This window comes from Bos javanicus, chromosome 3, assembly GCF_032452875.1.
Source record: "Bos javanicus breed banteng chromosome 3, ARS-OSU_banteng_1.0, whole genome shotgun sequence".
NCBI classification, from domain to species: Eukaryota; Metazoa; Chordata; class Mammalia; order Artiodactyla; family Bovidae; genus Bos; species Bos javanicus.
Window position 1 is genome coordinate 99,583,986 of NC_083870.1, and position 25,469 is coordinate 99,609,454.

At 51.1% G+C, this 25,469-nt stretch overlaps 1 protein-coding gene and 1 pseudogene across 1 annotated transcript; one reads left to right on the forward strand and one right to left on the reverse strand.

The window, feature by feature from the left end:
• Positions 1–1,432: 1,432 nt before the first annotated feature.
• Positions 1,433–2,138, forward strand: LOC133245052 (nascent polypeptide-associated complex subunit alpha-like; annotated as a pseudogene).
• Positions 2,139–4,036: 1,898 nt separating this feature from the next.
• On the reverse strand, positions 4,037–24,279 carry LOC133244637 (cytochrome P450 4B1). Its single transcript, XM_061412076.1, has 12 exons — positions 24,054–24,279; positions 11,829–11,970; positions 11,603–11,647; positions 10,898–11,025; positions 9,930–10,054; positions 9,499–9,650; positions 9,238–9,344; positions 7,784–7,974; positions 5,899–6,032; positions 5,063–5,127; positions 4,880–4,962; positions 4,037–4,472 (listed from the first exon to the last, which is right to left on the reverse strand). The coding sequence occupies exons 1-12, from the start codon at positions 24,231–24,233 to the stop codon at positions 4,289–4,291; spliced, it is 1,536 nt and encodes a 511-aa protein (XP_061268060.1). The 5' UTR covers positions 24,234–24,279; the 3' UTR covers positions 4,037–4,288.
• Between the last annotated feature and the right edge of the window lie 1,190 nt (positions 24,280–25,469).

Consider the following 25,469-nt stretch of genomic DNA (forward strand, 5'->3'; position numbering starts at 1 on the left):
TCCCTGGGAAAAGGAAGATGTTGGTGGGCTCCACCTCCGAAGATCTAGGACCGGGTCCCACTCTTTGCCTGTTCTGCATCTAGCTCTGCAATCCTTGCATTCCTTGGCTCCTGGGCCCTCCTCCCTATGTGAATTGAGCAGCATCTCAAACGTCCCTCTGCTTCTGTCTTCACATCACTTTCTCTTTCACCAGGACTTTTGTGATTAGATGAACAACTCAGATAAGACAGACTTGTTCTTCTGCCTGGTGATTAGGATGAGGACACCTGGGCAGCCATTGCTGGACATGTTAAGTCTTGTGTGACCACCATCAGTCTGTCTCCGGCTCTCTCCAATGCCTACCCATGTGTCAGTCATGTGGCTTCCCCTCTCTTGCTCTCCCTTAATAAAGTTCGCATGTCATATGGAGTGTACTTGTCTTCTCTGAAAGGATCTGGATGAAACAAAAGAGAAAGAAGTGGAGGGAAGACAGTAGAGAGGAGGAGGGGAGATGACACCTGCTCTGTGGGGCTGGAACCCCAGCAGGGAAAGTGTGTCTGGCCCCACTGCAGCCTCACACTCTGAGGTCCCTCATGCCCCACATGCTGCCTGGCACCTGAAGCTCCCATGACAGCTGAGTCAGGAGAAAGGGCTTGTCTCCAAAGGCTCAGAGGGAAGATGCTCACACCAGCACCTGTCAGGGAAGGAGCCTCCTGCTCTTCCGTGGTGGCTTCCTCACCCCATCTGTAGAGGGGCCCAGCCAGCACCCACCCTGTGCTAGCAGGGAAGACATTACAGACTTGGCCAGACACAAGAGGCTTCTTCACCCCAAATGAGATTTGAGCAGAGTCCAGGCTGGCCTTCTCTCCAGTCCCTTGGCAGCCCTTCCTCTCAGGCATGGCCTCAGGCTCCTCAGAAGCCTAGAGTGGGCAGCTGTGCTGGAGGGTATAGGAGGAGCCAACTGGGCACAAGGCTTGGCTACTGGTAACAGGTGTCAGACCCAAATCCAGGACAGCTGGTGGCACCTCCCCCACAGGATAGCACCTTGGAGTCCCTGGCATGCAGCCTGGCCACTCTGAGTGAGGACAGGCTTCTTCAACCCTGCCATTCCTGGAGACCATGTTGGGGCCTGTCCTCCTGACCCTGGGCACTGACCAGAACCAGACCCTTTGCACTCCTCCTCCAGCCTCTCTGCACCCAGCCCTGCTCTCTTCTGGTTCTGCACACAGGTCCTCCTCCCTTCCACCCCTGCCCTTCCTAGACCAGTGTCCTGGTGCCAGAGGAGACCTCCCAGCAGCGCTGTGCTGTGCTGTTGCCATGTGCCTCCTAATGGGACCTCTCCCCAGCCAGTGCCTGTGGCCGGGACCTTCAGACCAGTAATCCTCTCCCCATCTCCAGGTTCCTAGGTCACCAGGCTAGTTCATTCTGCTTCTAGAAGTGACCAGGGGAAGGCTTTCTTCTGCAACAGGTGGGTCACACTCTCACTTGCTCTCTTTCTATGGCCATCTTAGTTCTGCACTCCCCCTACAAAACACCCGGTGAAGCCACAGAAAAATCCCTGCCCTAGAGCAGAAGTTGCCACAGTTGCAGGCTGAGACAAGGTCTAGAACAGAAACCAGAACTTGAGGAACAGGATTCTGTGCAAGCAACCACACAAGCCCAGCTGGCAGCAGCAGCTGAAACTGATGAAGAACCAGTTAGGAAAGCAAAACAGAGCTGGAGTGAAAGGAAGGCGTGGAAGGCTATGTCCAAACTAGGTCTTCACCAGGTTACAGGGGTTACTAGAGTGGCTATCCAGACATCTAAGAATATCCTTTTTGTCATCAAGAAACCAGATGTGTACAAGAGCCCAGCTTCAAATACCTAGATAGTTTTGAGGGAAGCCAAGATCAAGGACTTATCTCAGCAAGTACAATTAGCAGCTGCTGAGAAATTCAACGTTCAAAGTGAAGCTGTTTCCAAAATTCAGGAAAACACAGATTCCAACTGTACAAGAGGAGAGTGAAGAGGAAGAGGTTGATGAAACAGGTGTGGAAGTTAAGGGGCTAGAATTGGTCACGTCACAAGCAAATGTGTCAAGAACAAAGGCAGTCCGAGCCCTGAAGAACAACAGTAATGATATTGTAAGTGCTATTACGGCATTAACAATACCTATCTGAAAAAAGGACCTTTTTTGGTGCTTCAAAAGAGTAACTGCAGCTGACTTTGAAGTTTGTACTGTTTCTAACATTAATAAAGTTAATGCTTCTTGTTGGATGGAAAAAAAAAAAAAAAAGTGGCCAGGTAGACACTGTGTTTGACCAGGAATGGAGCAGTAGAGTTAGCTGGGTGTGTCCTAGGCAGGAAGTTTGACGAGTCCCCTGGAGTGAAGTGGCACCGAAAGGGTCAGTCTAGTCACTCTCAGAGCATGGGGAGATGGGAACTTTTTCTTCTGTGTGGACAGCCATGAACATGAGTTGTAATCACAGGATTTTACAGGAGCTGAAGAGAATTACCAAGAAGAGACCCGGCTTGTTCCAGGCAGTAGGAAAGACCCCAGCTGCATCCATACTCCTACGTGCATCTGCCAGGATACAACTGGGGTTGTACATATCATATACATGTAGCAGCTGGGGTTGTACATAGACAATCCCTGTGCAACCTCAAGCTATATGTGCCCCTTACACACTCCACACTCTGCTCACACACATGTGCACAAATCCTGGATCCTATGAGGCAGCAGGATCTCTTTGGAGAGCTGGTAGGATTAAATGGAATTCAGCTTTGGTGCCCATTGGTCCCCCAGCTCCCCTCTCACAGGGACCTTCCCCATTCCTTCTGACTCAAGGGCATGTGCCCTCAGAGAGAGATGCAATTCTACCCATGGAGTCTTAGTCAGAAGAGGGCAGAGTCAGGTTCCTTCCCTTAGTGTTTAAGTGGGATAACAGCTTCTTCCAGTCCTGCCTCACTGGCCTCCTGACAATCCAGGGATCAGAGGAGTAGATGCATCCTAGACTTGAGTTCCACCCATGGGTCAGAGATGGATGGTACACTGAGCTCTTCTCCCCGGGAATGCCTATGGAAACCATTTTTTCACTTGTGCAGAGAAAGTTCTGTCCAGGGCCAGGACAGAGGGGAAAGTGGGTGGCATGGGAGACACTCTGGTGAGGCCTCAGCATCCCAGCCTCAGGTGAGCAAGGAGATCTGAGTCTTGACAAGGCTTTGTAGGAGTGAGCATGAGGCCCATGGCCCGACTCCCAAGGCTGTGACCTTCTTCTCAGAGGCCACGCATCAGCAGCAGGAAGGATGTGTCTCCAGGTGGTCTATCCCCAGGGCAATATAAAGACATCCCCAAGTCCCAAAGCCAGAATTCTCCCTCTCTTGCCTCTCCCCTAGAGCCCAGTTCCCTTCCTTCCACACCTGTCCAGTTCCTGGATTGAAGCCCACTAATGGCTTTAGACTTGAACCCTAGAGGTGTATATGCTCCCAGCCATCAGGCAGGGACTACTTTGGGAAGAGCACTAATTCCCCACGTGGCCCCAGCCTGAGTCCTTCTCCAAAAGTCCCTCTTTGCACCCTCATACCTCACCCTGCCTTAAACCCTGATTCAAGCACCATCTCTTCCAGGAAGCCACCCTTTAATGTCACTCTGCTACCTTCCCCAGCCAAAACTCACATGCCCAGGGCACCAGGTAACAGTGATACAGATGCTGATGATGGCAGGAGTACCCCAGAGACCATCTCAGAAGGGGCAGAATTTATACCCATGAAACCATAGTCCATATTTCTCAACCTCAACAGTGGTTATCAGGGAGTTTTCTCTAAAAATTCCTTCTTATGTATCTTTGATTTAAGCAGTTTTTCCTTATGTCTGTTATATTCCAGACACATACATACAAAGTTAAACAAAGAAACAGATCTTGGTGAAAGGGGCAAGCTCCGAAAGCCATCTGTCTATTGTGTGGAGTGGATGAGTGTCTGATCATAACCACCAGTCCCAAGGCACAGATTCCATGTGAATGCCGTGTAAATTTTAGAAAGATGGACAATTATGGGAGATCAATAAAGAATCTAGAAGCAAGTAGTTATTCAGCATGTTTGTTAAATGAATGAGTGAGCTCGGGAACACATGTGCAGTAAGCATTTATAGACACACATGTTTACATGGCATTGCCTTTGAGGTGATTGTCTATCAGATGCCTATTCTGATTCTAGTCCATAAGCCTACAGAAGACAGGGGAGCACAGCTACTCTACAACCCAGCTTGGAGAGGGCAGCGTCCAGGAAGAGGCCACAGGTTGGGCTGTCTGGAGCTCTCATCTCAGCAGAGCTACTTCTCAGAGCCTGGCCCCAGCGGCTTCAGATGGAGGTGGATGCCATTCTTGGAGCGTAGGACCAGTTGGGGCATCTTGATGGGTAGCCTCGAGGGATCTGGGGCAAACTCAAAACGGAGCAAGCAGAGGGCTGTGACCACCTTTACCTCGGCCATAGCAAACTGCTGGCCAATGCAGTTCCTGCAATGAGCAGCACAAAATGACATCAGGCTATGAGACATCCAGAGTGATGAAAACTAGCGCTCTAAGTGTCCAACAGAAATCAGTCACTGTGTATGGATGAATCATTGACTGATCGATTGATTGGCCTGGTCTTCAGAAACAGATCTTGGGGGCATAGTGAGGGTCCCAGACTAGGTAGGTTCATACTGCGGTTGTGACTTAGGGGTCTCTCTTGGAATGACTCACCCACCCCACCTGCCAAAGACAAGAGTATGCTAATGGCAGGAAGAGGGTCCCTGGAACTTCCCTCACATCAGGGTCACCGCACACCCAGCATGGCCCTCCTCATCGCAGAGTTCCCCCAAAGGATGTTCCATGACATCCTCCATCCTCACCTCTGGACAGGGACGTTGGGCTCTCCTTACCTGGGCCCAGCAGAGAAGGGAATGAAGGCAAAGCTGTGACGTCCGGCCACGTTCTCGGGAGAAAAGCGCAAGGGGTCGAAGACCTGAGGGGACAGGGCTTGCTTGAATATCTGCCAGGTCCCAGGGCAGGCTGACCCCACAGAAGCCCACCTCCTCTGAACTCCGAGCCCAGGGATGGCATACCTCAGGGTCAGGCCACACTGTACTATTCCTATGGAGGGCATAGATGTGCAGAGAAATCAGGCTGCCTGTGGGCAGAGCAGAGCAGAAAACTGGTGACCAGACAGTCCTGGGACAGCCAGGCCCACCTCTTCACAGGGTCAGAATCCCCTAACTGGTGCCCCTAACTGAGCACCAGTCCGTCCCTGAGCACTGCCAGTGACGGAAAGTTCATACCCACCCTCAACACATCAAAGTGTGTTGATCAACAGCACACCTACTTCCCATAGCCCCAGCACCAGGTGTAGCACCTGACACAGACATTTGTAGAACGGAAAAGTTAAAGAGGACCAAACCCACCGCACCACGAGGAAGGACAGGCAAGGATTATTACCCACTTCCCACTTTCCATTAACTGACTCTCAAGAGAAGTAGTATGCCATCAGTAGTAACAACTACCATTCATTGGGCGCTTACTATGTGTCAGATCCAGAGTCAAACGCTCCTTACAAAGCCACCACACACAGTTGTACAGCTTGTCCATTGCACCACATCATAGTCTAAGTGAATGACGCCTCCTGAAGCTGTTCAGGGCACAATCTGCTTGGTGGTACATGACATCCCTGATGAATACTGCCTCTTTAATTCTGAAAACAGCCCTGTATGGCAGGGACCCTTCTCACCCCCAGTTCATAGGAGACAGACCAGAGGTGTAGATGTTGGTGGATTTACCCACACATTATGGAGCTAGGACTTTGATGCTGGCCGAACACAAAGCCTGGTCTCTTCCCCTCTGGTACAGGGGTAGAGAGAGCACCCACAGGGACTCTGGCTCCACCTCGAAATCTACCGCATCCCACCTTCAGGTAGAGAGCGACCATCCACAAAGTTGACAGGCTGGCTGAGCTGGCGGTACACTTGGGGCACAGGCGGGTACAGGCGGAAGCTCTCCTTGATGCACATTGTCAGGTAGGTCATCTCTGCCAGATCGTCCCTGCCAGCAACACAAACAGGCCTTTGTGGACTGGGGGGCAGCACAGTCCTGCAGGAAGGCAGGCCCAGCCAGAATCCCCACTTCACCACCATCACACATAAGGGAGTCAGAGGGACGCAAGTGCTCCAAGTGTCCAGGCCAGACGTGGAGTGGACACACAGACTCAGGGGCCTGGCTCCACTTTTCTCCATCCCTCCCTCATTTTCACAGCTAGGAAGGGAAAGCACAGGATCCTAGGGGTGTATGTGCTCCTGGCCATCAAAGGCAAGGTCACTCTTTCAGTGTCCCCCAGAAACCCCACGAGGAACAGTTCTTTAGGTTCTGCTTCATTCCCCATGGAGCTGGAATGGCAAGGGGTAGGGGCTGACATACAGTGGCTGAATGAATAAATGTCAAACAATAACAAGCTTGGAGGGGGTGAGTAACTACATATAGATAGACAGATGGATAGATAGATAGACAGATGGATAGATATTTCCATTTTGCCACTAGGAAGTTCAGACCTCAAATGTGCTCCAGCTATAATGACTGTGCAACAGCTAACTACAGAGCCCCAAACTCTAGGGTTTATTCCCTCGGTCCTCATTTTTCATTTGTGTTCTACATTTAATTGAATGTGTCCTTTAAGTTGCTTCAAGATTGAGATGGAATAAAATGAAAATTAAATAAATGTTTCAACTCCCTGCCTCCAGGCTGTGTTCACACTGTTCCCCAACCCAGAGCACCCAGTTCTCCCCCTTGGCCTTTCTGAGCCTCACACATCTCTTTAGAAAGCCAACTTGGGCCCACCCCTTTTGATTCCTCTCTTCTGAACATGGGGCCGCTCAATCTTACCCCACTCTGTGGTTTTCTCTAGCTTTTTGGTTCTGCAAGAGTTTGTCTTTCTAAAAACTCCCCCAGGGCAGTATTGGCCACTCACTCTCATCCCCCACACTCCTAACAGCATCTGGCACCTGGCTGGACACCCTAGGAGGTTTCCAACCTCTGACCAGTAAAACCACATCCTTCAAATCCCAGATTCTGGAATTCTAAGTCAGTCTCCCTCAGCGAGTCTAAAGTTTCTTCCCTCGACTGAGCATTTTCTGTGGCCCCTGCTGTGTCCTATCCCTGGGCTGGAGGTAACACAGGAGTCTAGAGAGAAAGGTGACAGGACTCGAAAGCCCAAGGGGAAGAGGCAGGGAGAGGCGGGGCAGAGGGCACATGCAGGAGGGGGGCCAGTCAAAACTGCCAAAGATCATTCTCCAGAGAGAGGTCAGCGTCAATCAGTGTCGTGATAGTGAGCTCAAGCTTGAATGAAGAAACAAAATAGTTGTAAGTTTCTAAGTGATGATGTTTGGGCAACAGCCTTTTCTCCTTCATCAGAGGAGTCTAGAGGCTGCACATTGGCCATCCAAAAGCAGGTGGGAGGGAATCAGCTCTTCCTGCTACCCCAGCTCTGTTTATCCTCAGTGTTCAAATCCTTTCCAATGCTCCCTGATCTATCTGGGAACCCAGAAGGGTAGTCACGTTCTGCCACCAGAGGGAGCCAACATAAAAGTCAGCCTCTTGACCACCTTTACAAGACACATCTGAAAATGGTCCACGGTGAGAGAAAGGGCTCGGGGCTGTGTCCACACATAGCTTCCCCCCAAAAGCCACAACTCTGGAGGGGAAAATGACAAGGGCTAACTGCCGTCGCCTGGTTTCCAGGATGGCCCTGTAGGCGCAGCTCTTCCTTGGGACAGACTGGGCTCACCCACAGCCTCACTCACCACTTCAAAGTGTCCCGGTCCCCAAGAATCTCCTGAATCTCTTCCCGACAACGACGCTGGTGCTCGGGGTACAGGGACATGCAGTACAGAACCCATGAGATGGCGCTGGTGGTGGTGTCATGGCCTTCGAACATGAATGTGTCCACCTCGGCCCGGAGGTCTTCATCTGATAGCTTGATGCCTTCTTCATCCTGGGTCAGGAAAGCACAATGGGACAGCCCAAGGCATGTGAGGTAGGTTCCAACAAGGCCTCACAAGAGTAGCTGTCAAATGAAGGTCTGGGAGAGGGAGGGAAATTCCTTTTCAGACTAGGGGTTCGGAGCGTCTCTTTGATTCCTATCTGTTCTCCCAAGGCCAGCTTGGATGACTCCTACTCCAGGAAGTCTTCTTTGATCCCTCTGGCCAAATGACTTGTGATTTTACCCAGTCCTATCCATTGGGCTCACCTGACACACACAATGCCTTCTGGAGGAGGAAGAGGTCTTTGTCAACATCTACCTCCTGTCCCTGCCACCTGACTGTGAGAGTCAGGAGGCCAGGGCTAGGGCTTTCTCAGCATCTGCATCCCTAGCGTGAGAACTAACCCAGAGTAGGGCTCAGTGAGTTTGTGGAGTGGAAGGACCAGTTGAATGAGTGAATAAATGAATGTTGCTGCGGGTGTTCAGTCACTTCAGTCATGTCCAACTCTGTGTGACCCTATGGACTCTAGCCCCACCCAGGCTCCTCTGTCCATGAGATTCTCCAGGCAAGGGTACTGTAATGGGTTGCCATGACCTCCTTGAATGAATGAATGAGTAATGTATAAAGTCTAAGGTTCTAGGTTGCTAAGATTCTTCAGAGTCTTCAAAGGCTGGAATTGGTCTTCTGTTTCATGTAGACCCAGCCTCCCTGCCACTACATCTCTCCCCAGCACCACACCAGTCACCTTCCCACCTCTGAGCCTTTGCTGATATATACCATTGGACAAGGGCTTCCCAGGTAGCTCAGCTGGTAAAGAATCTGCCTGCAATGCAGGACACTCCAGTTCGATTCCTGGGTCAGGAAGATCCCCTGGAGAAAGGAAAGGCTACCCACTCCAGTATTCTTGGGCTTCCCTGGTGGCTCAGACAATAAATAATCCACCTGCAATGCTGGAGATTTGGGTTCAAGCCCTGGGTTGGGAAGATCCCCTGGAGGAGGGCATGGCAACCCACTCTAGTATTGTTGCCTGGAGAATCCCCCACTGACAGAGGAGCCTGGCAGGCTACAGTTCACGGGGTTGCAGAGTCGGACACAGCTGAGCGACAGAGCACAGCACAGCACCACAGGACAAGAAACAGGTCATATTTGCTGGAGAAAGAGGGAAAAGATGCTTAACAGCCCCTGCTGCTGTCCAGGGAGCCCTGTCTCAGGAGGACAGTCTGAAGACCCGTCAGGGACATGTTCTAGGCAAGGGTGGGTGACTGCGCACTCACCCGAGCCCCCAGGAGAATGTCCAGGAAGTCCAGGTGCCTCTTGCTCTGTATCCTCTCCCGCTCTTTCTCATCCTGGAGGGCTGCTTTCCGTTCCCTGATGACCTGGTCTGGGCCGGGAGCACAGGGTGTCACTGCCTGCGGACCCACCCTCTGCCCAAAAGGGGAACAGAGGTCCTGCAATGGGAGGGGTCCCCCAGGGGCCAGGAGGAGCTAGACCAGAACCTAGGCCTCCTGTGGGCTGGCGGCGCAGGAAAGGCCCACCTGTGTGGTCATGGGCCACCTGGCAGGCCCGCAGGAAGCGGCGGCCATGTGGGGTGAGAAAGTAGATGAAGTCATTGTGGTACTGGAAGGAATCGATGCGCTGCTGCATCAGCAGTGTGAGTTCTTTGACCGACAGGTAGTAGTTATTGTCCCTGCACAGTAGAGGGAAGGGGAGATGCTGAGACCCTGACCCGCAGCAGAGCCCCCGAGTGAGTGGAATCCAGTTCCAAGTACTGCGCTCTCTGCCCGTCCTCGCCCCACCATCAAGCCTCCCATGAGAGCCATGGGAAAGGCCCGGCTCCACCTGAGCTGGGGATCCGTAGAGCAGGACGCCCCTCTCCTCTCAGACCAGGGCCCAGGATTCCTGCCACCTCACATGCCCTCTGAGCTGACCTGGGTGGAGACCGTGGTCAGCCCCGAGGGCCCCTGACCTGTCATTCAGGCCGCTGGTTCCTTTGCCAAAGGTGCACTTCATGAGCGAGTCCAGCGCCATGTGGCCCACATCGCTGTAGATGTCAAAGCTCTTTTGCTCACGAGCCTTTTTCTCCCACTTGTCCTAGAGCCCAGAGATGGGAGGTGATGTAGGGGAGGGGGCCCACCAGGCTGGGTGCCCCACCGTGCCTGCAGGACCCACCACTGTCCTCCCCACACGCACTCCGGGTCCCTGGCCTGGCCTCATCCTGCTGTTATGGGTGGGGGTGGGGGGTGGTTCAGGCTCAGAGGGCAGAACCCACAGAACCTCAGAACCCTCAGAACCCACAGAACCTCACCCAGCACACACAGCCAGGGCAGCTGTGTATGAGGGAAGAGGAGGGCCAAAGGTGGTAAGCTCCCCAGCTCAGTCTGTGTGAGTCAGGCCTGCAGTGATGCTGGCGGGTGGGGAGGGGGTAGTCTCCTGCAAGAAGACAGGCTAGCCCAGGTAACCTCAGGGATTATCCGGCTATAAGCCTCTGAGCCTAGTTCTTGACCCCTGACTCCCAGCATCCATTTTAGAGTTACTCTCGACATTAGTTCAGGCAGTTGTGCTAGGCCAAGGATGAGGAGACACTTTTTAGATATGAAAGGTCTTCCTAATATTCTCAGATACAGGCAGCCCTCCAGTCTGCTACAGTAGGAGCTTTCCTGGGGTCTCGCAGAGGCCCTTTGATGTAGGAAGAGGGAGTGCTGGTCTCCCGGTGGAGACAAAAGCTGGGGCTGTTGGGCGGCTTGGAGCCTCAGCACGTTGTCAGCACACAGCCAGCAGTAAGTATCAGGCAGAGCAAGGCTCACACTGCTGCTGCAGGCAGAACAGGGCCTCGGGCCTCAGCAACTCTCCTCACTGCCCTCTCCCAGGAAAAACTGGGGGGCGGGGGGCTGGCCCCACAGCACAGCCTCCAGGAGCCTGGCACAGGGAGCTCACCAGCATGACACGCGTGGACTCAGCAAACAGGGCCACGTAGGGCTTCAGCACATCATAGTGGAAGCCAGGTGTGAGCAGCTTGCGATGCTGGAACCACTTAGGCCCTTGGAGAACCAGCAAGCCTTTCCCTGGGGGAGGCATGGGAGAGGGATGGCTGGTCAGTTCACACAATCCTGCCCCCACCCCTGGCAGCCTGGGATCAAGCACACACCACCCCGCCTAACCCCACTCCCATCCTCCTGATCAGCCTGGCATCCAAACCCAGGTCTGCCTTTCAGGCACCCAGCCTCGCAGCCTGGAAAGACAGCCTGGATCCTGTCTTTCCACATTCCTTTCCACAGGCCCTTGCCCCAGCCAGCACCACCAATATAATCTCCTCAGATCTCCTGTAGTGCCACCTCCTCCAGGAAGCTGTTCCTCGCTAATGCGGGGAGGAACATTGCCCAGAGCCTTTGCCCTGCCTGCCCAGGGAAGAGGACACCCTGGCAGGACAAGTTGCCTGAACCCCACCTCTCAGGCAGCCCAGAGTTCTCCTGCCTCCTCCACTATTTCCTACTGAGAAGCTGAGCTTAGGGTGGCAACTTGGGGCCAGGTGGTCCGGTGGATGGAGTAACCATAAGAGTGGACACTGGGCAAGGAGGGATCAGACAGGGAAGGCTCCTGGTCACCCAGCACCAAGGACAGGGAGGGCAAGTGCCTACTCACCTATCCACTGGAGGAAGAAGTCATAGAAATCTGGGGCCTTAGGGTCTATAAGAGAAAGAGAAGCTTGGTCAAACAGGGACTGGGGGATTCCTGGAGGATGTTTGGTGATGAATAAGGTGAGGACTTCACCTGCCCAGACTTAGGGTGCAGGCCCAGGACCCCTCCCCACATGGCACCCTGAGCCCTCTGCTCTCAGGAAGCTCCAACTTCTTCCAGGAGTCCTCACCTCCTCGACTGTACACAGCTTTGGCATAGTCAGGATCATAGATGTTCAGGAAGCCAAGAAATTGTCCAACCCAGAGTTGGTGGGCGTAAGGGAACTCGTGAGTCCAGGACACCACCTTGTCCAAACTCCCAGTCTGCTGGATCTGAAATAGCAACAGAAGGCCAGGCCACTCAGGACCCCAGCATCACCAGCCAGGCCGGCAGGGAAGAGAGGAGGTTGCCCGGGAAGGTGCAGGGAGCACCCCTCCCTCCTCCTGCAGCCCTTCCCTCCCAGCCAGTTACAGTCCTATACATCTCTGGGCTCAGTCCTCTCTCCAGCCCCAGAGCCACTGCTCTAAGTCCAGGCCACGCTTTATTGCCCCTGGGTGAGCGCAGCAACCCAAACTGGCCAACTTACTTCCATCTGGTACCTGTCACCAACCTATCTCCACTGCAGCCAAAAAGAGGTTTCTTTCAGCATCAAAGTTTTCATTAGAGAATTCCAGCTTGTTGTTCAATACACCTCAAAATCACCTCGATTCCACCCCTAAATCATGGGGCACTTTTTTTTTTAATTGAGGATGTACTATGTGCAGAGCACTGTCTAGATGTTTCAGGGGAATGAGATAAACACAGTCCTTCCAATTCACTCTAGGTGGGGAAGTGTTAATAAACAAGTAAACAACAAAGTCAAATGACTGCAGACAGTAGGAAGTACTCACAAGGAAATAAGCACAGCGCTGGGAGACAGACTTAACAGGGAGACCCTGCTGAGACAGAGTGACCCAGGATGGACTCTTGTTGGCGAGGACATTCAAGGTCAAACTGAAAGATGATACTGGAGCTGACCGTGTGAAAAGTAAGGGAAGAGCACTCTAAGGCAGAGGGAGCAGCAAGCAGTGTCTGGAGTAGGAAAAAGTATGGTGTCTCCCAGGAGCTGCCACTAGGTGGGGCAGTGGCTGGAGACGAGGCTGCAGAGACCAACTTTGGAGGTTTTTCTAGCCACATCTACTCACCTAGAGCTGCCTTATGTAAGCGGTATATGTATATGATACATATACATATACTGTATATGCCTTATGTATATGATAAATACCTTTCCAAGACATGGCTTTTTTATTTAAGATATTTGATGGCTCAGACAGCAAAGTGTCTGCCAACAATGCGGGACACCTGGGTTCGATCCTTGGGTCGGAAAGATCCTTTGGAGAAGGAAATGGCACCCCACTCCAGTACTCTTGCCTGGAAAATCCCACGGATGGAGGAGCATGATAGGCTACAGTCCTTGGGGTCGCAAAGAGTCGGACACAACTGAACGACTTCACTTTTTTCAGAGTGTTTCCAACAACTGCCTAGTATTCCACTTCAGGGGTATACCATTATGCATTTATCCATTTCCCCCTATTTTGAAGGAGCCTTTTAGAAGTACACTTTAAACTTTCCAGTTGCCTGCCCATGGGTTAGCACCATAGTTTGGGAGACAGTATAGTAACAACCAATCTTCATTAAGCACCTGCTGTGTGCCAGGCCTTCTTCTAAGCACCTTATATCTTGATTCATCGCATCTTCAAAACCATTCTTCCCATTTCAGGGAAAAGTGAAGTCGTTCAGTCGTGTCCAACTCTTTGTGACCCCATGGACCATATCCCACCAGGATACTCTGTCCATGGGATTTTCCAGGCAAGAATACTGGGGTGGGTTGCCATTTTCTTCTCCAGGGGCTCTTCCCAACCCAGGGATTGAACCAAGGTCATCTGAGCCACAAGGGAAGTAAGAGGAGCCTAAGTACAGAGATCTGAGGTTGCTTCCCAAGAACTCACAGCAGTCTTTGGAGCCTGACAGATCTGGGTTTGAATGTTGATTTCCCCTATTTTTCAGATGTGTGAACTCGGGCAAGTCACTGTGACATTAATGAACACACAAGGCAGGTGTGTCATTATTTGAGGTCATGTGGATCCTGGGCAAGGGAAGCCCTCGACTGACTAAAAGTTTCCTCTCCTTCAAACCTTCCCTCCCATTCCCAATATCTTCTTCCAAGCCTCATCCCTGCATCTCCTGCACACATCTTCCTCCTCAATGCCCCTAAAATGCAATAAAGAGTGTGGTCTGGACATGCCCTGAGATACTTCCAACTGCAGGTAAAGCATTCACCAAACTTTATCTCCTGTTACAAGGTAAATTGACCCTTGCGTTACACTCTCCAACCCATTCCCCTGGAAACTTGACAACTGTAGAACATCAACTGTGTTGCTAGGCAACATAGCTATGGCCAAATGAACCCTGGGAGGTAAATAATATCTGGACTGGAAAGAACCACGCACACCTGATGAGAGCACCATGCTTTGGGCTTCTCTGAGTGTGGTGACTCTGGTAATGTGCATGACCTTGCAGGACCCTTGGGACTGCTAGTGGACACAGGGATTCGGTGGGACTTGGAGATTCGAAAACAAGCTTGACCCACATCCAGGATGGGGAGCTTATCTCCCTGCCTTTGGCCGTCCCCTGAGGAGCAAACAGTGGCTAACGGCTATGTGGAGGTTGTGAGGAATGCCTGATGCTGCCTTGCTGGCTGCTTGCCCATATCCTTGGAGGAAACGAATGCTAACTGTGCCTCTGGCAGCCTTGGGAGTCTGAGTGCTTGAAACTACGTTGACCTCTTGGGGTGTGGCATCATCTCGTGCATTTGTTATATACCATTCCTCACTCTTCATATACCCTCTACCCAAGAGAGCCCATTGATGTTCTGTCTGTACCTTGGCATCCAGCCTGAATGACCTCTCTGGGGACCTCTCTAACCTTCCACCAGCTGACATCTCTGCCTCCTCTGGACCTCTCTAGCCCTACCAAGGCCTTACCCGTATTCTGCCTTGTGCTATAATTGCTTTTATCTAAGACCCCCAAAATTTAATAAAACATTTGACATTCACTGAACATTTGATGTGTTCAGATACTGAGCTAATACTACATGCAAATTCTTTTATTTAACTCTCAGAAAATTCTATAAGATAGGCACTATCATAATTCCTACTTCGGAGTTCAGGGCAAGTCAACTATGAGAAGCTTAGTCACACGGCTTGTCAGCGATAGACCTGGGATTCACACCCAGGACCCCTGACCTGACCCCACCTGTGGGCCGTGAGTTTCCCAGAAGCACAGATCATGTGTGGGGCGTCCCCAGGTCACTATGGAGCTCACCAGATACAGAGTATCCTTGATAAACAGTGTGCCAGATGAACAGAATGAAAAAGGAGCTGACAGAGAAGACTAGAAAGGAGGGAGAAAGCATACAAAGCATCTGGCTAGTCTAAACATTGGCCAGAGATAGGCCATCTCATGAAGAACCAGTTCAAGTCTCACTCAATCTTGGAAGTGAAAGAAGAAAGGCCACCATCAGCACTTCCTGTGTGGTAAACAGTACCACAGATTTCTTTTTGTTTTCCCAGATGACCCTATCCTGCCTGCTCTGGCTAAAGTTCAGATTCACTGCTCATTTCCACATTCTTTCTTACAACATAGGGGATGGGAGGGTACAGATATTATTGTGTATCTCCCGTAAATCAGGAGCTACGGGAGTGAATTCATAGATCACTTCAGGTACCTAATGCAGAACAATTATTCCCATCTTACAGATGAGAAAACTGAGGCTCAGAGGTGTGAACTGACTTGCACTTTGCTTGTAGCTTAGTAGTGCTCTAACTTGGGTTAGAGCCCCACATTCTCTTCCCTGTACTGAAATCTGTCAGGGTTGTTGTGTTCAGCTGTATAAACTGTATACTGCACAATCCTAGGGCGTGCTGTTCACGACAAGGCCGTGCAAGGACTGGCCCAGCTTTTCCACCTTGTAAAGTTTCTTTTCACAGTCCTCACCCACTCAATTAATCCATGTTGTATCTTCCAGGAAACAACCTTGAAGAAGAACACAGGACATTTGAAAATTTAGCCCCAGGAATCCTTGTCTAGACCAAGATCCCAAAGAGGGACTGGGCTTGGCTACTTTGGCCTCCAGCCAATCATCTGTGGTTTTTCTGGGGTTCCTCTCCTTCCAGGCCCTCTGTAGGGTCCAGTGTAATCTCCCCATAGAGCCTTTCCCCCTCTGCCTCTGAACTCTTTATTCTGAGTTCAACCCAGAATAATGGGTTGTAAGAATTTCATTGCCCTTGTGAACACAGTGTCCAAAAGGTTACAAGTGAGCAACATAATCTCTGCCGATTAGTAAAAGGGAACCTTCCTTCTGGTGTCCCTGACCTCTTTCTTGCTTCCTTCTTGTTTGGTATCCCTGGAAATAATCCCTTCCTCCTGTGTCCCTCTTATTTTTCCATCTGCGCTCCTGGGTTTTCCTTGCTGACTTTTTGAACACCATGACTGTGCCCTTTCTCTCCATCCCTCTCAAGTTCAGTTGACAGGGGACAAGGAGAGGCTTAAATCACAAAGCCAGACTCACAGAATCTCAGGGTTGGAAGGAACCCTTGGCTTATCTGGTTCATCTGTGCCTTGTTTTTCTCCTTATTAGCTGTGAGTGTCCCCCTGGCCTGAGGACGGGAGCATCCCCACCCAGGATGGGAGATTTGACCTCATGCTGACACATAGCACACCCACAGCACATACACAGCCTGAGCAAGCCCTGCCTCCCCATGCCCAGATTTCTTCTGCATGCCCTTGATCACCCCTGGATCCTGGCAGGAGTGAGGATAGCTCTTGGCACCTGGCCCCACTAGTGGAGGGCAGCCCCATCAAAAGGGCTGGGATATCCTCTCTCGAGGGGTCATGGCTGCCTGGCTAGCTTCTCTGGGTTGCATAACTGGACATCTCAGACCAGTCCTCAGATGACCCAAGTTGGGACGCCTACAGGACTCCGAGGTCTAGGCCAGCTTGTTTTTCTCCAAAAGGAAGGAAGCAGGAAAAGAACAAGTTGTGGAGATAATTCCCTGACCCTGGCTCCAGAGCCACATGCCACTCATCCTCACATTTGCACCCATTGTAGACATCACCAAGAATAAACAGGAGGGGATGGAAAGAGCAAGCATGGGCACCACTCTCTTCTCTGCCTCCTCAGAACTGGAGGAAGTTTTGCCCTGAGGAGTAGATCTGAAAGAGATATTAATATTGCCAAACCATCATCCTTCTTTATAGGTGGGAATGGTACATTCCAAGACAAAGAGAACCATTCCACAGGAGTGGGGCCGACTGGGATTCTGCAGAGGCACTTCCTACTGCCCCTCCTGTTAATGAGCCTGCCCAAGTCATCAGTCAGTTGAGCCAAATCAGGAAACAAGATACCCGCTTAGCCAGTCTGCTGCAGCCATAGCTCTCCCACGGGGAACAAACAAATCTGTTCACAAAATGGGGTAGCAGTTCAGAAAAACAAATTGTTAAGGAGGGGAGGGGATGGGCTTTCCTCTTCCTCAGCCTGCGGGGCTCCCCTGAGGCAGGTCATGCGGATCTCCGGTTCCCAGGACCCAGAATTGCCTGACCCAGCTCCTTCACCATGTGGGAACTTCTGCCCCCAGAGCTCAAACATCTCAAGCAACCAAGAACTTACTGCTTTCAAAATGTAGTAGTCCCAACCATCTCTGGATCATCTTAATTCTTACTTCCCTGGCAGTCCAGCACTTAAGACATACCGCTCCCAGTGCAGAGGGCACGGCTTCAATCCCTGGCCAGGGATCTAGGATCCCCCATGCCACACAGTGTGGCAAAAAAAAAAAGATTAAGAAGTTAAATAAAATAAAAATTAAAAAAGACTCCTTAGTCACTGAACTAAAAGCTGCCAGATTGTGGCCTTCCCCATGAGTTTGCAGTCTGCTCTCTGGGGCTGCTACTGTCCCTTGGGAGTTGGGGGCCAGATCCTCCTGGGTCTGTGCTCCTCCAGTATGGACATTCCTAGATGCCCTTGGGTGCTATAGTCTTCCCCACACCATGGGCCCTGCCCCGCCCCCCACACACACCAGATTCATGAGCACTCGGGATGTTTGTGAGCCCCAGTAGTGTCAAGGACAGCAAATCTGTGTAGTCAAAGCCAGAGGGGTTGGGACTGCCTGCCAAGAAGCAGCAACAAAAATTGGGATGAGGCAGTGTCCTTGAAAAAAACATGAAAATCAGTGAGAAAAAAAAAATACTCAATTTACACAAACTCTTTGGAGATTCAACTATGAGGATGAGCAGGGAGCCATGGGGAACTTGGAGGAAGGGATCTATGCGTGATGCTCCAAGGAGCAGAGAAATGGTTCCCCCCCAACTCTAGAGACAAGTAAGTGACTTTATCCTCTATCTTCTGTTTCAGAGACAAGTAGAATACTGCACATGTATCTGTGGATGTATGTGAATACATAACGCATGGAAGCAACCCCTGGCTCAACAGAAGGAGCTTGGGAGGCTTTGGATGAGGTTGACACAGGTCTCTGTGACTCTTCTAGCACCACATATGGGCTGGGAGGTATGATGGGCCTTGCCCAATGGCACACAACTCTGAGGTCTAGGTTTTCCAGTCCCATACCCTGTATATGTTCTGCCTGTAACACCTGTCTCTGTCTTCAGCACCAAAGATGAACTCCAGCACCAGGAATAACCAGGTTGGAGCAGAACACAGGAAGCAATCCAACACCTCAGAAGACAGAAAGGCAGATATCCAAGAGGCGCCCGGGAGTCCTAGGGGTGCAAACTTCGGCCCTCACCCTGTGTGAGTGACTTTGCTGCCCAGAGTTGGGTCTCCCAGGGATACACTCACATATTCAACAAATGGGCATGGAGCACCCACTCTCAATGCCAGGCATGGTGCTAGTTCCTGGGGACATAGTGTGAATAGGACAAAGCCCTGCCCTCCCTAAACTTACTTGCCAAGTGGGGAGAAAGGAAATCAACAAGAATCAAATACATCAGGCATACAATTGCAGGTAGTGGCAACTCTTGGAAGAAAAATGAAGAGAAAGGGGAGCAGGGGTGCTATAGTAGACAGGGGATTAAAGGATCAAGGAAGCCCTCTCTCAGGTGACAGTTGAGCAGAGATCGGCAGAAATACCTTCTAGAAAGCCTCATATTATTGGCCAGCATCTGTCCCTCTAAAAATTCTTTTTCCTCAACTATCCCTCCACCCCTCTGTTCCTTGCTCCTGGTAATGCAGTCTTGCTCTGCTTCACAAAGTAGAACCTATCAGAAAAGAGATCCCTTAAAGTCAGCTACCAGACCTGAAGAACCACTGCCTGCTCCTAACCTTCCCTCCTATTCCAGTAGAGGAGGTATCCAGGGCTTGTCCAAGGCCACTCCCTTTAGATTTCAACCCTCCCCTCGGGTACCTCATCCATCAGTCCCCCCTCTCTTGCCTAACACACACCCTCTCTACCAGCTCCTTGCCAACTGGTATTTTAAACATGTTCAAGTCTCTTGCCCTTGACCAAACAAACCCTCCTTTTGTTCTGCTTCCTCCTCCAGCTAACACCGCATTGCCCTCCTCCCTTCATAACCCAATTTCTCAAATGAGCTGCCTCCTTGTTTCCGCTTGCTCCTGCCTCGGCCCCCACCTCTCCAGCAGTGATGGGACATGGTCAGCTCCCCTCTCTCTCTTGAGCTCTCTCCTGGTTGTCCTCCTGCCTCTCCTGATGCCCCATCTCAGCAGCTCCTCACCTATCATTTGCTAATCAAAGACTGAGGCTCCCCAAAATCTAGCCTCTAGTCTGCTCCCAAGCTGCACCTTCTCCCTGAAGGTGCTCACCTCCTCCCATTGCTTCCTTTGCCATCTACCTGACTAGTTCTTAAATGGACCTCTCATCCCAGCTTGCCCTTCTCCTGAGCTCCAGAAACATGACCAGTTACCCCGTGGACATTTCTGCATAACATCCTCCAGGCCCCTCAAACTCAGCATTTCCAAATGTGAACACAGCGTGTTTGCCCCCAAAATCTGCCCCTCCTCCCGTACCTAGGGATGGAAACACCATCCATGCTGATACTAACCAGAAACGAGGAATGACGTTTTCTCTGAGATTTATGTTAATACTGAGGGAGACGCCCTGTGGTGGCTACCCCTCTCCCCTGCAGATCCACCAAGAGACTTTTACATTGGAATCAGCTAACCAGAATTCAGAGAACCAAATGTAGCTATTCTGGGGTTGGGGGCTGGTGTGGGGAGGAGAGAGGTCCTGCCATGAAACACCCCAAATCCAGAACCTAAGGTTCCCATACCCAGACACTGACAGGTGCTGCCAACCCCTGAGCCCCCACTTCCTGGGTCTCAGATCCCCACATTTCTACACATAGACAGACACAGAAATTGATTCCTCCAGGTTACATAGCAGTCTTGTGGCTCAGGGGTTCTTTCTCTTTTTAGGTGATTTTGCCAAATTCTTCTCTGAGTCAGCTGTGTTGATGCCACAGTCTAACAAAGCTCCCAGAGCAATCCTATGTCCCCCTTCTCCTGGTACATGAAGGGAGTCTCCCTGACACGTCTCATATCTGGCCGCAGTGAAGGCATCAATGCCTCCTCTCCCCCCATGCCCACAACACCAAGAGAGCCTGCTCTGCCTCTCATTTCCCTCATCCAGCTGGCTCACACCATCAACACTGCCTCAGCATCCACCCTGCTCTCCCTGCCTCCTATTGAGTCTCTGCCAATCTAGTCTTCACCCAGAAGCTAAAGTTTATCTTTCTTCCACCCAAATCTGAGCTCTTCACTCCTTTGCATGAATCTACTCCCTGCTTCCCTGTTGTGCTCACAATAAAGCCTTTTGACCTGGCCTGTGAGGTCCCATGTGATCTGTCTCCAACCCCACTCCAGTTTTATTTTCTCCTCTTTGCCCTCACTCTCACCCCTCCAGAAGCTCAGAACTACCTATGCAGGCACATGTAAGACCTTGAGAAACAAACATCTGTTGAACAAATTAATTTCTTAAACACACAGTGCTCTTTCTGGCCTCTCCCTTTGGTATCATCATAGGTATCATCTTCCTCCCTTCCGCACTTTCACGGACTGCTATGTCCACATTCTTCTCAGAATTGGCGCATCGACCCCTCCCTGGGCCCTAGGATCTGGAACACTATGCTGTGTTATCTCTCTCTTGCAGACCGGGTTCCCCTAGGGCCTGGCTCTAGTCTTGTTTCTTCCTCCGCTGGCCTCAACATAGGGCCAGACCCAGAGTAATTGGTCAGATAATGCTAGCTGCTTGGGAACAAAGGGAACCTTATCTGGCTCCTGAAGACTGGGTTGATTTAGGAGGAAGGAAGAAGATGAAGAAAGCAGGTGCTTCCTTGTGTTCTGCAGCAAGAGTCTGCCTCTAATGACTGACACACGATGTCTATCTGCCCAGCAGTTTGCAGTGTATCTCTACTTTATCTCTGTTGATCCCCTTCCAACACAGCAAGGTAAAGGGGCTTTTCTAAATGTGGAGAAAAGGAAATGGAAGTACAGAGAGGAAGCATGGTGAAGGCCCATGATCAATGTCTACTGAGTGAAAATAAGCCACATCCCCAGGCCAGCACTCTTCACTAACCTGCACATGGTCAAGGGAACCATCCCAGCAATGAGCAGGACCAGGGAAGAGGGCTTTACAGTCCCAGGAGATCACCTGTCCTGGGCTTGGAGTTGACATTCTCCTTTCTCTCCTTCCAACGCAGATTAGAGCCTCGGGCCCCTCCCAGGGGCCCCAACTTTCAGTCAACAATGTGGCTGAGCACCTATTATGTGCTGGGTCCTCTCTGGGCCCCTGCCTCAAGGTGATACATTCTAAGAATTGAGGGGGCTGATGGGTAGAGGACAGACTATAACTGGAGGCCAAGAAGGGAGAAGTGAATCCTGATGGACATCTCTTCCCAGCCCCTGGGGCCCTTCCTTTTACCACCAGTCCTCCTCCTTCCTTTCCTACTTCCATCACCACAAGGCCCGAGACTCAAACATGCAGTTACTCTGTATGTGATCATGTCCTGGATGAAAAGGCACAAGTCCATTCAGCTGAGAGCAGAGGTGCCAAGCCCCGGAGGAATGCAGGGGTGTTGGGCCTGCCATGGTTCCCCAGGAAACATTTGTTGTGTCTGAGAGAAACCACCCCTCTGGGCCTTGCCCACCCTTCCTGGTGCCAAGGCCCTTCAGATACTTGTGTGAGAGCCAGGAAGCCAAAGCTAAGTTGTGTTCCAGGTCCTTAATACATTCTCATGGTGAAGGCAGGAGCACCCGGGGGAAAGAGGGCAGACAGCACTGATATGGGGGTCACAGAGCAAGGTCTCTGTCCTAGGAAAGCCCACAGGCTGATGACAAATCCAGCTTTGATGGAGGCAAGGAGAAGAGGAGGAGACACGAGAGGAAAGGGACTGAAGGTCTCTCTAAATGCCTCTCTTTCCCACATTAGGGTCATACCTCAACCTTCCCATGAAGAGAACATCCCTGAACTTAATACAGCCCCCCAGATAAATCCTGGTCCCTCCACTTGTCTTCTCCATCATTGTCTCCTCTCTTGATACCCTGCCCTACTCTCCTACACTCACTGTCTGTTCATCCAGTGATACCTACTCTGGGGAGGTTTGTACTGTACCCTGAGGGGACAGGGAAGAATCAGACCAGATCTCCATGGTCAAGTGGGAATGATGAACAAGCAAACAGAAGATGACAACCATACAGGACAAGCACTGAGATACCAAACCTGGGGTTGATGCAAAACACTGGTGAGGCACCCCAGCCCCTAGTAGCCTGGTGGCAGCGAAGGCTCTGGTATCTATTTTCTCCCTAGACAGTAAGCTCTTTGAGAGCAGACCCTGGGTCTGATTCATCTTCCAGAACTTTCTGTCCTTTTCTGGGTGTGTCTAGGATGCAGGTATGTTACTAGGCCATCCTAAAGTGAAAGTGAAGTCACTCAGTCGTGTCCAACTCTTTGTGACCCTATGGACTGTAGCCTATCAGGCTCCTCTGTCCATGGGATTTTCCAGGCAAGAGCGCTGGAGTGGATTGCCATTTCCTTCTCCAGGGGATCTTCCCAACCCAGGAATCGAACCCGGGTCTCCTGCATTGCAGGCAGACACTTTACTGTCTGAGCCACCAGGGAAGCCCAGGCCATCCTAAGAAGACAGTTATTTGTAGAGACTTATTCTTGCCTAGGCTTCCCCACTGGTTCAGCAGTAAAGAAGCTGCCTGCCAGTGCAGGAGACGCAGGTTCGATCCCTGGATTGGAAAGATCCCCTGGAGGAGGGCATGGCAACCCACTCTAGTATTCTTGCCTGCAAAATCCCATGGACAGAGGAGCCTGGTGGGCTATAGTCCATAGGGTCACAAAGAGTCAGACACAACTGAGTGACTAATCACATTCTTGATCCCACCCAGAGGTAAGCTTATCCTGAGTGTCAATCATGAAGGAAAGGCAATTCCCTAGACTCCTTCTGGGAAAAGTTTACTCAAGATGTAGTAGAAATCTAAATTCCTCCCTCAAAACCTTAACCTCTGGCAGCTATACCTACTGTCCCAAGCCCGGCTGCAGAGCAAAACACTTGGGGACATTTTTTAACTCAGACCCCCTAGCTCCAAAATGTTAGAGTTTTCAGGGCTCAAGGGCCAAGGAATCTGCTTCTCCCAGTTGATTCCAATGCAGCTGTCCCTTTCTGTGTGTTCAGAAACCTCTACTCTAGATCCTCATGGAGGTAGGAACTAAGAGCTCTTCCTGACAATGGGTGCTAAGGGTCCCCACCGCCCTGAGATAACTGGGAAGGATGAATCAGAATCTGAACCCAGGAAGATGCCTAGCCCCTGACCCGGTTCATAGGCATGGCAGGGAGAACTCCACATCTGGGAGCACCAGTTTTTAAGTGGTTCAGGAGGTCTCTTAGGTGAGAGCACTTGTCCCTGCCTTCACTTCCACTTTCTGCCCTAAAAAGGGAAATTTTTACAGTGCACAGAACAAGAGGATACTGGTTAAGTTCTAAATGAGATTGCCTAGTAGGATCAGACTATCTAGGAAATTTTTTTCCCCAGGTTATCCTTGAGTCCTTAGCAGAGCTCTGTCTGAACCTTGGGCCTCAGAATAATGGGGAGGAATCTGTGGCCCTTCTGAGTCCCAGCTTTTAAATTCTACCCCCATTCCCCACCCCCACCTGAGGCCAGCTTGGAAAGTGAGAGTGAGGGGGAGACCCAGTGGGAAAGATGAACAGGAATCACGGCTCACAGAACCCCATTCCTCTGCCCAAGCATAGGGTCTCCTTCCATGGCCCCCAGCAGGTTAGGCCAGACTCCCAGAGGGAAAGGAGGCTGGCTTCTTTCTCTATCCTCCGCTCAGTCACTTACCTCCAGGGCATGCCCAAAAAGCCAGTGGGTGGGGGGCCCTGAGAATCTGTCCATAGCTCTGGCTAGCATCTGCCTCCGCAGCAGCAGGCGAGTGAGCTTAAGGAAGACCAAGACTGAGACCAGTCCAAAAGCCCACAGGCTCAGGTGGGAGAGACTCAGGGAGAGCAAAACAGGCACCATGGCTGGAGTCGCAGTTGCCCGGGTTTCTGTCTGCCTCCTACTGCCCTCAAGTTCCCTTATACTATGAGCCCAGGCACCCTGCCAGCTCCCAGTCCAGCCACACCCTGCAGTCAGCCACAGTCCCAGGCTGGGCTGAGTTCCACGGGGCAGAGACAACAGTCCCCAAATTCACAGAGAGGAGACAGCCTGGCTGATTTCTACCAAAACTCAAATGAAGAAAACTAGATAGTGGGCTTCAAAGAAACGAGGCAATGGGTTCCTTAGAGGAACAAACAGAAGGCAATTCTTGGTATGATCACTGGCGTAATAATGACTACCTTTTCATGTAAGCTACCTTGGCTGCTTCAGGTACTTGACACACACTATCTCATTTAACCCAAACAAGGTCAGAAAAGTTTGTACACACAAGTTTGTATTATGGTCTTGGGAGTGGAGTTGGCCTTTCTCTGACCCAGGTTCTCCCTTCTAGGGCTTGAACCTTGCTCCTGAAGATGACTCAACAAAACAAAACAAAAAAAGGACTTAAAGCATCATGCTGCTGCTGCTGCTGCTAAGTCGCTTCTGTCCTGTCTTAGCCTGACATAAATGCAAGTTCTCCCAGCAGTCCGTGTCCAGAGGGAACAATGGAAGCTCTCTAGCAAGAAGGCACAGGCAAGCTGAGCCTCAGTTTCATTATCTGGAAAATGAGTTTAAAAAGCAAGTACTGATGACCTTCTTGTTTAAGTTAAATGAGATAATGTGTAACATTCAAGGTAACTTGTGTGAAAAGGTGGTCATTATTATGCCGATGGCTACACAACTCGTCACACACCCTGCTGTTCACACGGTGGCTGAAATTTGGCAACCATCCTCACTTCTAGCACCAGAGAGAGGTCACCACATTGCCAGAATCAGAGACTCGCCAGCATTCAATTCCTAGCCCCTGATCCTACCAGCTGCCCCTTGCACTACCTTGGCAGTGTGATTCTTGAAACCAAAATGTGCCTTCCTGGAGCTCTCACTGGCTATGCCCTTAAGGACCCAGTAGAAAATGTCAACTGCAAAGAAAAACTTAGAGATAACCTCCAATCCAGTAGTTACCTGGGTTAAGGAGATGGAGACATTGAGCCTCTGCCTTTCTCCAAATGCTTTCCAAAAGCTCTTCTCCTCCAGAAAGCCTTCCTACACACCCTTCCTCCATTTCAGAAACACAAACTAGAGCCAGTCTTCTAACCATCTGCAACTTTTCTTGGGTTT